A 14188-nucleotide genomic window follows, 5' to 3' on the forward strand; every position below is an offset into this window, starting at 1 on the left:
GAACATGCGACGTTTCATATTCAAACAATGAAGTGAAACAGAGAATCAAAAGGGACTTGTACGTTGATGCACTATTTATCAAGCTTTGGTTATGGATGCGAATGAATGTCAATGAACAATTTTGACATTTCACAAGAACTTTGTTTATTATGTATTGATAAGGACATGAAGTGCTTTTAATTTCTCTAAACTGTTTATGGAATTATAAGCCACAGTTTGCTTATACTAACCGCAGCGTTAATTAAATGTAGCTTTAGTGAACTGCGTAATGATCCCTACACAAATATCCCATTGTTATGAATGAATGGGGGAATTTCTGATGGGCTTTTACAAAGTGGCAAAATGGACCTGGATTATATTAAACAAAATCAGTCTCTTAGTTCACTGGATTTGTTATAAAATATAAAATAATTTGAAACTGGATGAAAATGTCCATGTCAAATTTAGAGTAAACTTCAAAAACTAAGTTTTTTAAATAATTTGAGTATTTTACACAAATTTTTGTCTCGTCGTTTGAAGATCTTATCTGTCATTATGCCAATGTATTTATAAATTGAATGCAGAGTTACAACGTTATTTTTGAGTTTGATCACAATACTTTGTTTGTATAAGAACGAAGAAACCAACCGACTGTCGTAATTGTTTACTCATCTTTGTCACACAGCATCTCATTTTTACCCCGAGATAAAAATATTCTCCAACTGAAAACTTAATGAGTATGGATATTCACATCTTCCACACGAAACGAATCCACCAATACAAAAGCCTAGAAGAAGGATAAGTAGGTATTCCCGCAGAAACCCAATCGATTTCAAACAAAATTTCTGAATTATTTTCTGGTTCACAAACAGCATCATTATCACTCAATGTTATATCAAATGTAATGTTGTTTTGCAGCGCAATTATATACCACTACTATAAAGTACACCTTTATCCAGTTTAATATAACAGAAGTTTGGATATACTTTTTATAACTTTTTTTTATAAATCTTTTTTATAAGGAGCATATGGTTTATGACTTCACTTTATACGAATCATCACCGAGGAGCTTTGATCGTCATTGAATCTAGCAAGTACCGTTTTTCATTGCATTTGGCCTGATGCCACGTCGCGTACAAACGAATATAGTATTTGTTATTTTTAAATACTGAAAATCAGGAATTTTTAGGTATATCCAGCCCTATGGGAAATCACTGCCAGCATCAATAAACCTGAACGGTAACCTGGCATCTCTGCATTCAAACAGTTTTGTTAAAGCAACAAAGGGTCTACCCCCATAAAATATATTCTTCACGTTGAATTTTAACATGTAAAAACGACAAAAAAAGTAAATTTTGAGAGACAACTAAAATTGATAGATCATATAGAGTTCACGTTATCGACAGGACAGAAAATCGAACATCTGTCGCTGTGTAATATCACGGAGTACACAGTTAATTGAATGCACATTTTTATATCGTAACATTTTTATAACTTTTCAGTTTATCAGGGTTATTGCTCGATTTAATCTCATGTTATTTTATTTTACAAATACAATTGTCCTGTAAACTTATGAAACATTAAAAATAATCACATTTTCAAACTTATAGAACATGACATATTTCGTTTTTCACTCACAGTGAAAACGTTCCGACCCGCTTAAACATATATTTCGGTCTATGATTTCTCAAGATCGCCTTATTATATTATTTTATTTGGACATCTCATATTAATGTAACTATAAGGCCCAATTCACGAGTCCTGACATTTCGTTTTGCTGAAGTTGCTCCATTGTAGATGTCGGTCTAAAGTGAGCCATAGCTTGGTATTGTGCTTGCATAGGTTGAGTTTGATTCACATTTTGTAGTTGAAAATTCCCCGTTGCGTTCGTAAAATCTAAATAATAAAAATTATAAATTCTGTTTTATATTCTTACGCGCCGGCGTACGGTCAGAGTAAATAAAAAATTAGAGATATCATGATGAGCTGTCAACAGAAATTTCTCAAAGCTTATGCAGCATTGATCCATCCTATTATTTATCACATGGAAGATATGTCCAATGCTGAAAGTAATGCGAGTGACCACAAGTTAATGTTCGTTAATTTAAAAACACCGTTTCATACTTAACGCTGCAAAGGGATTAATAAAGCAATTTATAATCAATTCATGAATCTACAACAGATTAAACCTTTAAAATTAAATGAAGGCATTGCCAAAAATTTATTTTCTTATTAATTATTTTATTTTTTTATAAGTTTGCTGTAATTTATGACAGAAGAGAATCACTATATTAGGAGGTTCATTCACTGTCAAATGCTGCACAAAATCAAACCTTAAAGTCAGCCGCGATAACGGGGACAAACGAAGACACATGTACATTGAGTTTTATATTACTATGAAAGGCATTTAAAATTCCAAAATATGGGTATTCAAAATGCTATACACACCATGATTTGGACCGATAGTAACAACTGGAGGAGGCGGCTGTCTAAACAACGAACACGATTGTGTGATGCCAGATGCTTTATCAGTATCCTGTGCCTTACAGCTTCTGCTCGTATCTCTGAAACCTTGCAAAACAAAAGTTAACATTAGTCTATAAAATAATTTCGTTTTGTTCTTTTACAGGATCAACTAAAATTTGCAATTGCCGAATTATAATTTCTGGAACTGATAATTTTTTCTGTTTTTTTTTTTCAATTATCGGGGTTTTCTAGACTAAACGGATATTTCCAATACTTCAAACTTTTTTAGGCCAATAATTGTAATTTGGACATTCACATATCTTACCTTTTGCAAAAGGATTTTTATCAATTTTTAATTTCGTTATTTGTTGATTCTGGTAAGCTGTAACAGTGGTAAACTGTGTCTCGGCAAATACAAACGTGATCACGTTTTCCTGCGATGTGTCTACGCTTTGCGTGAGAATTACCGTTTCACATTCACGCACTCCATTTCCTTCACACTCAATCAAATGTATGCGAGGTTGGTATTTGTGCATTGAATGTAAGATGATCTGAAAATTGAAAGTACTCAATTAGTTCCTAATCGTGCTAGCATGTATGCAAAATTATAGAAACTGAACTCATGAGCCATTAAAACTCTTTCATATCAATTCGACTTGTAAGTATTGAAATTAAAAAAAATCGGGCTGGGAAATGGGACATGTATTTAAAATGAATGCAAAAAAAACAATCCTGAAATATGTCTCACATGTCCTTTTTCGTTTCCTTCATTGTTTGTCAGCTTCATTTTATCAAAAACGACTGTTTGTTTCATCCATGTTTCTCCTGTAGCGGGTGACTCTGGGTGAACGTAAGTACGTTTTGGAACATCCGAAGTAACGTTTCCAGCTGCAATCCATTGGGAACTTGTATAAGCATATCTAGGTAATGTAAGGAGAAGAGAAAGAGAGAAATGTGAAAGAAAGGCGAAAGAAGAAACGAGAGAACTGAGTCAAAGAAGTGATGATAAAAAGTAAGGTAAAAGTATTTTATTGCTGTGACGTGATTAAATATGGAAAAGAATTGCAGAAAAATTGCAAAAAAAATAAAAATGAGAAAGATTCAAATTGTATAAAGCATATAAACAAGGATGAATCAAAACTCAAGTAAGCGAAAACCATTCAACGATATTTTTGTCGTACCTATATCTTTTGTTATCAATCGGTAATACATCCACAGCCATTATGTATTTTCTTTGTGGTTGAAGGCCAGTAATATTGATTTTCAATGTTGGAAACATACGTCTGAAAAAAAAAAGCAATACAAAATTGAGTGACTGGGGTTATTTCATCCAAAAAATTGAAAAAGATAATTCCTTATTTCAAGAATTTAATTTTACCTTAAATGAAGTAAACTACAAGTTTAAAGTTTACGACTCAATTCCAGTTAAATTAATTCACAAGGCTCACCTTCCAGCCTTCGTGATTATCATCTCCGTACCGATTTCGTGAAATTTCTGCCAGAGTTCATGACTCAAAAGTTCGAGTTGAATTGAGCTGGAATATTCTTTCAACTTCGGAAGACCTGAATAATAAATATTATATAATATTACATCAATCGAGAAGAAGAGTTCACTTATAAAAAACCAGACATTTTCAACAAGGTTTGCTCTCTGATTTTATGCCTATATTACAAAAAAGGTTAATTTTCATCAACAGCATAATTGAAAGTTATAAATTCTAAGTTGCATTTTATGCTTCAGTGCTATTGAATGAACCCTGTCGATAACATTTTGCAAACACATTTATACCTGCGGGAACATGTTCGTTGTTGTAAAATTTCATCCGATGTGAATTGCCAACCATAATGTTTTGATTAGTATAATTCAATTGTTGTGATGCGCATTGAGACGTTGCAGGAGATTCTGAAACTAAAATTACGTCATCGTCTTCATCTTCAGTCCTTTGATTTGTTGACATCATTGTGTGAGCCTCTGAAAGCGCCGTAAGATTGGCGGCATAGTCATTTGAATTTTCATAAAATCTGTACATATCGTTTGGCATCGTCTCCGTGTTATAGTTTGCATCGTTACAATATTGATTAAAGTGAGTTTTATAGTTGGATTCAAAGTTAGAACAAGAATCGTTGTTAGTTTCTTGAACGAAATAAGGTTGCTGAACTGGCAAGTTTGAGCAGTTCCAGGAGTCCTCGTTATATGGCGTCCCCATGTTATTAGGTAGGGTGGGAACTCCATTGACGTCATATTGAATATTGTCAATGCCAGAATATATATTAGGACCATGTTGTGTGTGGGAATTGTGAGGGTGTGGCTGGTGTGAATAACAATCCACTGTAGGAAGATGCGCCTGTAATTCAGCGAATTTGGGAGTGGGCGATTGTTCGTTAAATTGTCTGTCTTCCTTGTCTAGTTCGTAGTTGTGACTGAAAAAAATTATTCACAATATTAGTCATTCTAGGAATATTATTTTTGCAACTGTCAAAAAATCAGCATAACATAAATCGAATAATATTTATATTTAATTCTAATAATCCTAACACTTACTAATATATATATTTTGATAAACACGAATCGCTTGATCCCAAAATAATAATTGATGTTCAATTCACAATTCACATATGGTGTGTCACGATGGCGACGTACCGAAAATTCAACATAAAATATATATACTGTTTCTTTGACGTCGATTTGAAAATATTGCAAAACAACCTTAAACTGGAATCAAACCTTTCACCAAACGCAAAAAATGTTTCTCTTAATGTATACATTTAATTACCTATTATAATTTCCTGTACTGTATTGATGAAATATTTCTGATGAATTGTCTGGTTGGCGAATACTTAGAGCGTCTGAATGACCGTACATATTGATATTTGAAGTTTCAGTTGCGAGTGGGTTTGGGATCGTCATATCTTCACTGTCCAAATAAAGACCCCCAAAAGTTTCTAGTCGATGGAAATCAGTATGTGCGTTATCGACTGAATGATTTAAAGTACAAAATATTTTGTCCGGAGACGTTGACTTGAAATTGTTCTCTTCAGCTGTGTGAGGTGATTCGTTCATCTTTGACAAGCTAGAGAAAACTTTAGCTTGATCAGATGTGGGATTGTTTTCATAATAATCTGGACATGTATTTTCATAAGAAACTATGCCATTTGTATTTGTCCAAACATTGTTTTCTGAGATGTAAACTGATTCATCAACATTGTTCGTTGAAATCTCCATGTATGATCGCTTTGGTATTGGTGAGTCGCAATAATGCTCGTTATGCGATAGAAATCTTTTTCTTTCATTGAGGGTTGTTGATATTAGATGTTCTATAGTAAAATTATCCGAAATTTGCCCTTGAGTCTGATTTTCATTAGAGAGCAATCGCATTTTGCGTTGCACATTTTCAAATTCAAAGACCTCATTGACGGGATTTTGTTCGGGAAACTCTGCATCATGAGATGAATATATTTTTGATAAAAAATGTGATGCCTTCTGAAAACTGTCGTTGTAACTTATTTGTGTACAAGGAGAACTCTCAGTGTCATTTCCTAACGTCTGATTAATGTTATTCTCTTCGGCAATGAGCATATTTGTTGGTTCTCTAGTATCCATACTTGTTTTTGAACTAAATATAAACAGCGGCCCGGAACTTAGTTTTCTGAAACCAACCAGGTTGAATTTGTAGATTAATCTACTAAATTCACTTACTATTTTATTTTACCTACTGCATAAATACAAATAAAAATCAATTTCCAATAGGTCTAATAAAAAAGTTATATTTGCATTATTATTCTAATGAATCATTTTGAAAAATACTATTTTGTACACTCGTAAATAAATATAGATCTTCATTTCTCAGTACCATCAACTGTTCACACACAGTGGTATACCCATCAATCTCGCGATCGATATGATATATTTCAAAAAAGAATTGTTATTATTGAATTGAGTGAGTTTTTTATGCATTGGAAAAAAGTTCTCATTAATTCAGAGGAAATCTAAGAAAGCCAGGCTGATTTAGCTTTTCAGTGGGAGAAGGAGAGAATAATTTTAACAAATTTGTTAAATTTATGTGACATATAATGTAATGTGGTTTTCATTAGATTACATTGAAAAATATTTTCATTGTTACATAGTTACAATACCGTGAAGTTTAGAATCCAGGTATAATAATAATGAAAATCAAAATTTGATTGAATATTTTTCCTATTATACAAACTTAACACATATATATTTTTCTGCCACCTTGATATTTGTCAAAATAACACCTGAAAATCACACTTTTCTCTGTCACTTACCAACTTGCTTTTTCAAACTCCAAGTTTTTTTACTTTGCTAAGATATTGGCTTTCTGGACTTCCTGCTGAAAAGTGTTCGTCATACTGACTAGAAATTTTGTCACTGAAACTAAGGTGATGACAATGTGGCGGAATATCGCCTCGTGCTCGAAGTGTAAAATGATTCGCTCCTCGTTGATATAATTCTGCCAATGTCGTTAGCATTGAATACCATGACTTTCAAATTAATAGCTGCTAAAGTGATTAGATTAAATGAATATATTTATATAGATTTTAATATTTGCAAAAGATCTTATTTCAAGTTTTGGTTGCATCTTGTACACAATGAAAATTAATATGTGGTATTATTTCCAACAAAAGCTTTAGGAATAAAAACTTATAAATTGTCAAACATTTGTTTTATGACATTGTCATATTTATTTTTGCAAATTAGAATGTATTGCAAACATATTTATATAAATATCTCATTTGAAGTAGACGATGTTTAAACGTATTTATATAAATATCCCATTTGAAGTAGACGATTTTTAGCTTTAGCTTTCTGTTAAGTAGAAACATTTGGTACTATAGAAAGTACTTATAAAATTCCAAGTAACTACAAAACCTTGTTTACTTACAACATGCACTTAATCACATATCTCTAAACTTTTTAATTTTATATTATAGTGGGAAATATTCTATACATTCACAAAGTAAAATTCAATTCAAGAGGATCGATTTGAATATTATTGCAAATTTGACACTGATTTTCATTAAATGATTGTTGGGCTTGGAAAATCAAAATTAGGAAATCCGCGTTCACTATCTCGTGCAGAGTCTTATCTGGATATTTAAATAATAGTTCCTATGTATCTAGTTTGCTCGAATTTTAAAGTACGTATGTATCAAATCATTAGAAGAAAGAGTGAAAAGAGGACAAAAACTTCCATGTATATGATATATGTATATGAGTGACAGCAAATTATTTACATTTAATTGTTTTCCGTTTAAACTAAAATTGCGGTTTTGCAATTTGCAATAAATCTATTGACAGAAGTTAAGTAAACAAATTTTTAGTTGTCTATCAATTTTGTGCAAAATTATCCTGTCGTCTGTACGTACTGTAAATTTAAAAATGACAGCTTTTCAAATGATGATATTGATGCAAATATTTTAGAATATATACAAATATATTCATATCATCCGTATACAATATACCTATGATTTTTTTTAATTTATGCTGAGAATTTTGTCTTATGCATGTATTGTCGTTTCGGTCCGAACGCTGATAATTTTTTGCTAGTTAGCAACAAACTATTATCGGACACGAAATGTACATATGGATCGTTTTGTTAATATGTTGTTGTTGGTGGTGGTGTTCTCGTCTTTGCATCGCTTTTCTCATTATCCATTAGACCAATTGCTTTGAAATGTTCAGTGGTCAAAGATTGTTTTTTTTTTTCGCTAAAAGGCTATTACTTTCATTTATTTTGAAAATATCTGTGGGCTGTATGAGATTTGTTATTTTGTGCGCAATGTCGTCATCAAATATTGCGCACCTTGTGGTGGTTCCGCAATGGAGTTAGTTGTGAACACCGCTGTACCGGTAGTCTTCTGTAAAAGTTTGCATATCCCTACTAACTTCGTTTTGGTTTCCATGTCCATATATTTAGGGATCGCTCTCTTTTTTATTTTTTTTATTTTGAGGATGTGCATGGAATCAAATGATGAGACATTTGAAAACAACTGTACGGCTGGGGAAATTAATGGAACGACGTCAGGTGTGATAACAGTTTTGGTTAAATTGTCAAAAAGGTAAATTGGTATTGATATGTACAATATTTAAATGCGAGGCAGTTTCCCAGAACCTACTTCATATTGTGGGAAAAAAACAATTATAAATTCTTCTGCAATCTCACATAGAGATATTATTGTATCAGGTAAATGCCTTTCAGTCATTTAATAAAGACGAAGGGAAGACACATATATTGACTAAAATTCGACCCAGCGTTGTTAATTATCAATATCGGACCTCCTGAACTATGCGCACTAAGATGGCGCACAACCTGAACTATGGTTGTGTACCAGGTTAGGGTTCAGGTTATGCGACATCTTGGTGCGCATACTTCAGGAGTACCTTAATATCTGTAACATTATTTGGCTCAGCCTGAAATAAAGAGATTTTTTAATATAGTTACTGTGGCCCGATTAAATGAAATTTATCAATAAATTATCTTAAACATCCGTTGTACTCCGTGAATTTGATATGTGTAGACGGGTGATAGCACTGCTGAACTAACCTAAGGCATATGCGCATTTGTTTTTAAGATTTAGTGTATATTGCCTAATTGACAGTAAAGATGGATAGGAATTTAATGCATTTTCCCAGTTATTATTTACCAATGCTGTGCTGTGATCGCAAAAGTTCGGATTAATTTTTTGCGTCATCAATTGGGTTCATTGCGTGCGTTCAAATCACAGAATTAATTGACACCAACTTAGCTCGTAATTCATGATCATACTAATATGTGCTTAATTTCGGATACGAAATATGCAATAAATAACAATTATTGTGATTATGAAATGAACGTTTTTGATTCCGATACAGCCCGAGGGACAAGATTATCTGATGCTACGTAAGGATAAGTAATAGGAATAGGAATGTGTCATTCCAAGAGATATTATGCGTTTCAGAGAATGAAAAGAGCGTTGAAATGAGAGATATCAAAAACACGAAGCATTTGTTGCATTTGTCTCTGAATTACTAAACTTTATTTGTGAACGTTAGTTGACTGGAATGAACTTGTTTTTAAAATACCGCTTCGTTGTCGGCCTCAAAACTCGTAGAAAGGTTGTATATTTCAGCATGAGCAAGCAAATCCAAATTTGGGACCAACAAATAAATAGAGATATTATTGAACAGCTATAGTTAAGCATAAATAACTAAATAAATGAGTAACAAAAGTCAAAATATCCCCATTAGTGCCGTTGGTTGCATTTCAGCAATTGAAGTTAACGAAAAATCTCTTTTGATTTCTATGGTGAACGATAAACGTTGGTGATGTCGTTCATGGACAGTTGTATCTGTTTATAGCATTTTTCAGGCGAGAATAGTTTGCCAGCCGGACAGAGTGAGCTCAATTTGTGAGATCGTGAAATCATTCTGACCAATCTCCCAACTGAAAACGATACAAAAGTTTATTTAGCTTATATATTTTCACCGTTGAAACTTTTGGGATAAGATAACATCCTAAAAGATCAAATGTCTGAATATTTTGCAAATTTTGAACTTTATATACCTGTCGTATTTATCAGTTATCAGTTATTTTGTAGGATAAAAATACCAAAAGTTTAAAAAAATATTAATTCTTCTTGCCTTTTGTTGTAACTGACTCCAGTTATAATTTGCGAAAAAATTTAACATTAAAATTGACAGACTTTTCAATTAATAATTACATATTTATAAAAGTCATTTTCTTAGTCAACATGATAACAACTTTGTGGAAAATTATTTGCTTGATTTCTCTTTGGACATTGATGCATGTGTCATTTGCTGACGAAGTCGGAACAAGTTGTTCGACCACACTTTCCATTGTGCGAGAACTTTTAAATAAAGATAGTGACAACGTATGTGGGAATTCGTGTCAAGGAAGGCCTGGCAAAAGGGGATCGATTGGGCCCACAGGCCCCCAGGGACGAAAAGGACCCCCAGGATCATGTAAATGTGATATTAGCATTGTTGAAAAGCTCCAAGAAAGAATTAAAGAACTTGAAGGTCTGTTATTATTGTAACCGCCTGTTTGAAAATGCTTTTTTAAATAATTTCAAAAATCAAGCATACAAGCAATAATTGTTTTCTTCAACTTTTTGGATTTACCTTGATTGGGGATTGATTTGACATTGTTGTGCGACTGCGGCCTTTTATAACGACTCACATAAATCAATACTATACGTTGTTAAATTAAATTTTTAAAGTTCCCAATTTTTACTTTATCAGTACACAGATTTACTCTCAATAATTTTCAAACAGCAGCGGTATCTATGACAAAAAAATGTATATTTGCAACTGGATAAAGAGTAACACAGAAAATCACATCATATTTCACGCATAATGTTTTATTAGAAAAGAGCAATTCTCTTCTTGGTGGATACGAAATTGGCGCAGAGATACTAGTAAGGCCTTACATAGGCAACGAGTTTAATATAAAAACCTATGGACAAGCGTGACGTAAAGTTACATAACGTGCAAAACAAAATTTGGTGTGAAAAATTGACGTCGAGATCTGGAACGTATTTGAAATGAAATGAAAGTAGTAGAAAATTGATTAATTCAGTAGTTGCATTGAAACTTTTTTACAAACCCCAATAACAACAAAAATAGCAATATTACATAATACTCGGGTCTACTTGTAATCAACAAATAAAGATAGTAGACTATAGAGAATGTAAACATTCAACTTTTTAGAAGAAAGGGGAAATTAAATCCTTTGAGATATATGACGTTCACATTGCATGCCAAATTTGGGTCGATGTTATCATTCGGAACTCAACCGCATCAGTTTAACGAATAAATTTTGTAATCTAAATCCGGTCATGTTCACTGAATACGCTCAATTTTCATCGCCTCAGGTGCTACAATAACATTTGGAAATTTTTGTTTTGCGTTATTGAACTTTTTTAGTTAAACCTAAATCTACAATAAAAATATATTAATGTCGTTTTGTAAAAGCGGAAATCAGCTTTGCTTCGAGCAAGGATCTTTCCAAACAGTAAATCAAATTTACTTATTCTATCCGCCCAGCACAACCCAGGGATCGTACAGCATGAACTGATTAATTTAATGATTAATATGCAAATTAGTTTTGATTTAGTGATGATATGGTGATCACATTCTGTATTATTACCTACATTCGACAAATAAACCGACATTCGGCCAAATAAATTGAATCTTGAAACTCAATCGGTAGTAACTTTAAAAATAAAAATAATGTGTATTTTGTTTTCTTAGAATTTCAACGTTTTGTCAGCAAAAAATTATGTAAGTGAACTCTTTTAAACCTAACTGAACAAATTTAATATTCGTCGGTATAACACCAGATACAAAGTCAAGACTTTGAAAGAGACAAACCGACTTCATTTTCAACTTTTTTGTAAATATGAAGTTATCTCAATTATTTATTATCAATTTATTATCTCCCTGTCGTTTATTTATAATTTCATAAATACCACATATGATGCCATACTTGTTATACTAAATTTCGAAAAAAAAATGTGTCATTTATTGCAAAGCAAGAAATTCAAAACAACCTTCACCCTATCAATTAACGATTTTTGATTGATATTTCGATAACCTGATAGATTTCTATGTTGACTTAATTTTTTCTCAGTTTGCAAGTACGTTTTTAATTTTCAAATATGGACCATGCGTGTTGATGATCTGCTTTGAGCTTAATCGTAGTTTATGCAGAAACATAAATACCGTAATTATCAAATCAGCACTGTATATGTAACAAAAATTGTTATATTTTTTGTTTTAAAGCAATATGCTATGCTGGAATTTCATCTGGAGAAATACCAATAGCAAGTGTTACGGCATCATCAGTTCATAGTACATGCAAACTAAGTAACGTTCCACTCAACTCAGGTGCAGCATGGTGTGCCAAAATAAGTGAGTTTTATATATTCATCCAACTTCGTGAATCTCACAAGTTCACACCTCATTTTCATATAAAATTTTTCAAATACCTCTGCGTCAAAGCAATCATTTGGCTCTTAACAATCTGAAAAATGTTCAAATTTATCAAACTTATCTAACTCAGTGAATCTCACAACTAAACTCCCGATTTTAATGTATTTTTTTTTCACGTATCTCATGTCAAAACAATTCTTTGACTCAATCTAAATGTTTATATTTATCAGACAATGTAAATCAGTGGGTGCAAGTAGATTTGAAATCTCCAAGACGAATTATGGGCATAGCAACGCAAGGAAGAATTGACTGCTGCATCCAGTTTGTCAAAACATACTCAATATCTTATGGCGATACTGTCACAAGTCTAACGACCTACAAAGAAAAAGGATCAGCAAAGGTCAGTACCTGCTTATCATGAGGGCCAACTTGTGCGATTTGTAAGAATTTTCAATTTAATATCACTTGCTGCAAAATGAACTGTTGAAAATGTCGATCTAATTTTGATGAAAGGGAGACGTAAATAATATGCAAAATAACTTTTTTGCAATCAATCTACTAATTGAACTAATTGAATAACCAAGGGGGAAAATTTGAACTATTTTAATGTTCTTTTTGTGATTTGCTTCAGATATTTTCGGGAAATTCTGACAAGAACACAGTCGTAAAAAACTACTTCCAGAAGCCAATCACCGCAAGGTATTTCAAAATTCATCCGGTAACTTTCAAAGGTTGGATGAGTATGCGAATCGAATTATTGGATTGTTGAGAAAGAATAAAAATATTGGAAGATCAGTAGAGACTAGTTACACAATATGCGTCAACTATATCTTTAAATTGTAATATACTAATGAAATTTTATAGCCTCATAACGCTTTTACGGGATGCTTGTATTGAACGAAATTGTAAATTCAATAAACATAGTACAAAGAACGATGAAGATTTGTATTAATTCTAAAGAAGATGACTTTCAGAGTTCCACTTTAGGAAAGTAAGGTATACAAACGTAATAATCAAAATGTTGATGGTCGACAGTCAGTTCAATTATAGTTAGGTGATGAGGTTAGTACAAATGCGCACCTTTACTGCTTTTAACTCCAAAGCATTAAAGTGATTAGTATATCAACATTTATTAAGAGAGCGATGCTCGAATATATATTAACGTGTACGAGTATGCAAGCTGTCACAGTATCCCACCGGCACCACAATCTTCACGACTAACGCAAACGCGGAGCCGCCACAAGGTGCGCAATTTTTTGTTACATCATAAAACACAAAAAACGAATCCATAAAGTCCACAGAATTCCACAAAATAATCCCATGAAGTCCACAGAATAAAACAAATAGCTTTTTAGCGAAAAATACAATCTTTAACCAGTGAAAATTTAAAAGCAATTGGTCTAGGAGGATGACGATTTCTCCATAACGATAAGAAGAAAAATAGCAACAACCACAACAACAACATAATAATAACAAACGCTCAATAAATGCAAAAATTCAAATCTTGCAAGATTACGTAGATATTGCGTTAAGGAAACTGTTAATATGTTTCTGCAGTACCTATGCTTGTTACATTTCACTTAATAAGCGGGCTTGGTTACAGCTTATTAAGCTCGATGGTTTCCTTCCTGTACCCATTCCTCAAAGGTAATTCTTCCTCGTCAACTTGAATGTTCGTCAACATTCGGCATATGCTCGGCAGAATTATATTTTTGGTTTTATCCGAGGTTGCATCGCATTGTAAGCCGCTTTCAGAGTATTTATATCATAATATTTAGCATATTAATA

General features: G+C 32.5%; 2 protein-coding genes across 2 annotated transcripts; one reads left to right on the forward strand and one right to left on the reverse strand.

Annotated features, from left to right (window-relative positions):
* Positions 1-1269: 1269 nt before the first annotated feature.
* LOC120329597 (uncharacterized) lies at positions 1270-6152 on the reverse strand. Its single transcript, XM_039396257.2, has 8 exons — positions 5220-6152; positions 4235-4866; positions 3894-4008; positions 3627-3728; positions 3194-3365; positions 2771-2996; positions 2428-2550; positions 1270-1875 (listed from the first exon to the last, which is right to left on the reverse strand). The coding sequence occupies exons 1-8, from the start codon at positions 6044-6046 to the stop codon at positions 1718-1720; spliced, it is 2355 nt and encodes a 784-aa protein (XP_039252191.2). The 5' UTR covers positions 6047-6152; the 3' UTR covers positions 1270-1717.
* A 3977-nt stretch (positions 6153-10129) lies between these two features.
* LOC144430802 (lactadherin-like) lies at positions 10130-13331 on the forward strand. Its single transcript, XM_078118930.1, has 5 exons — positions 10130-10486; positions 11720-11749; positions 12251-12379; positions 12631-12800; positions 13032-13331. The coding sequence occupies exons 1-5, from the start codon at positions 10198-10200 to the stop codon at positions 13167-13169; spliced, it is 756 nt and encodes a 251-aa protein (XP_077975056.1). The 5' UTR covers positions 10130-10197; the 3' UTR covers positions 13170-13331.
* The last annotated feature ends 857 nt before the right edge of the window (positions 13332-14188 follow it).

This window comes from Styela clava, chromosome 12 (genome assembly GCF_964204865.1).
Source record: "Styela clava chromosome 12, kaStyClav1.hap1.2, whole genome shotgun sequence".
NCBI classification, from domain to species: domain Eukaryota; kingdom Metazoa; phylum Chordata; class Ascidiacea; order Stolidobranchia; family Styelidae; genus Styela; species Styela clava.

What these genes read in the sequence shown, in the direction of transcription:
- LOC144430802 (XM_078118930.1), top strand. Translation starts at nt 10,198, where the DNA reads ATGATAACAACTTTGTGGAAAATTATTTGCTTGATTTCTCTTTGGACA. An exon ending in AAGAATTAAAGAACTTGAAG is followed by an intron (nt 10,487 to 11,719) that starts GTCTGTTATTAT and finishes TTGTTTTCTTAG; the next exon opens with AATTTCAACGTTTTGTCAGC. An exon ending in AAGAAAAAGGATCAGCAAAG is followed by an intron (nt 12,801 to 13,031) that starts GTCAGTACCTGC and finishes GATTTGCTTCAG; the next exon opens with ATATTTTCGGGAAATTCTGA.
- LOC120329597 (XM_039396257.2), bottom strand. Translation starts at nt 6,046, where the DNA reads ATGGATACTAGAGAACCAACAAATATGCTCATTGCCGAAGAGAATAAC. An exon ending in CAACGAACATGTTCCCGCAG is followed by an intron (nt 4,009 to 4,234) that starts GTATAAATGTGT and finishes TTTATTATTCAG; the next exon opens with GTCTTCCGAAGTTGAAAGAA. An exon ending in ATAATCACGAAGGCTGGAAG is followed by an intron (nt 3,729 to 3,893) that starts GTGAGCCTTGTG and finishes TTTTTTTTTCAG; the next exon opens with ACGTATGTTTCCAACATTGA.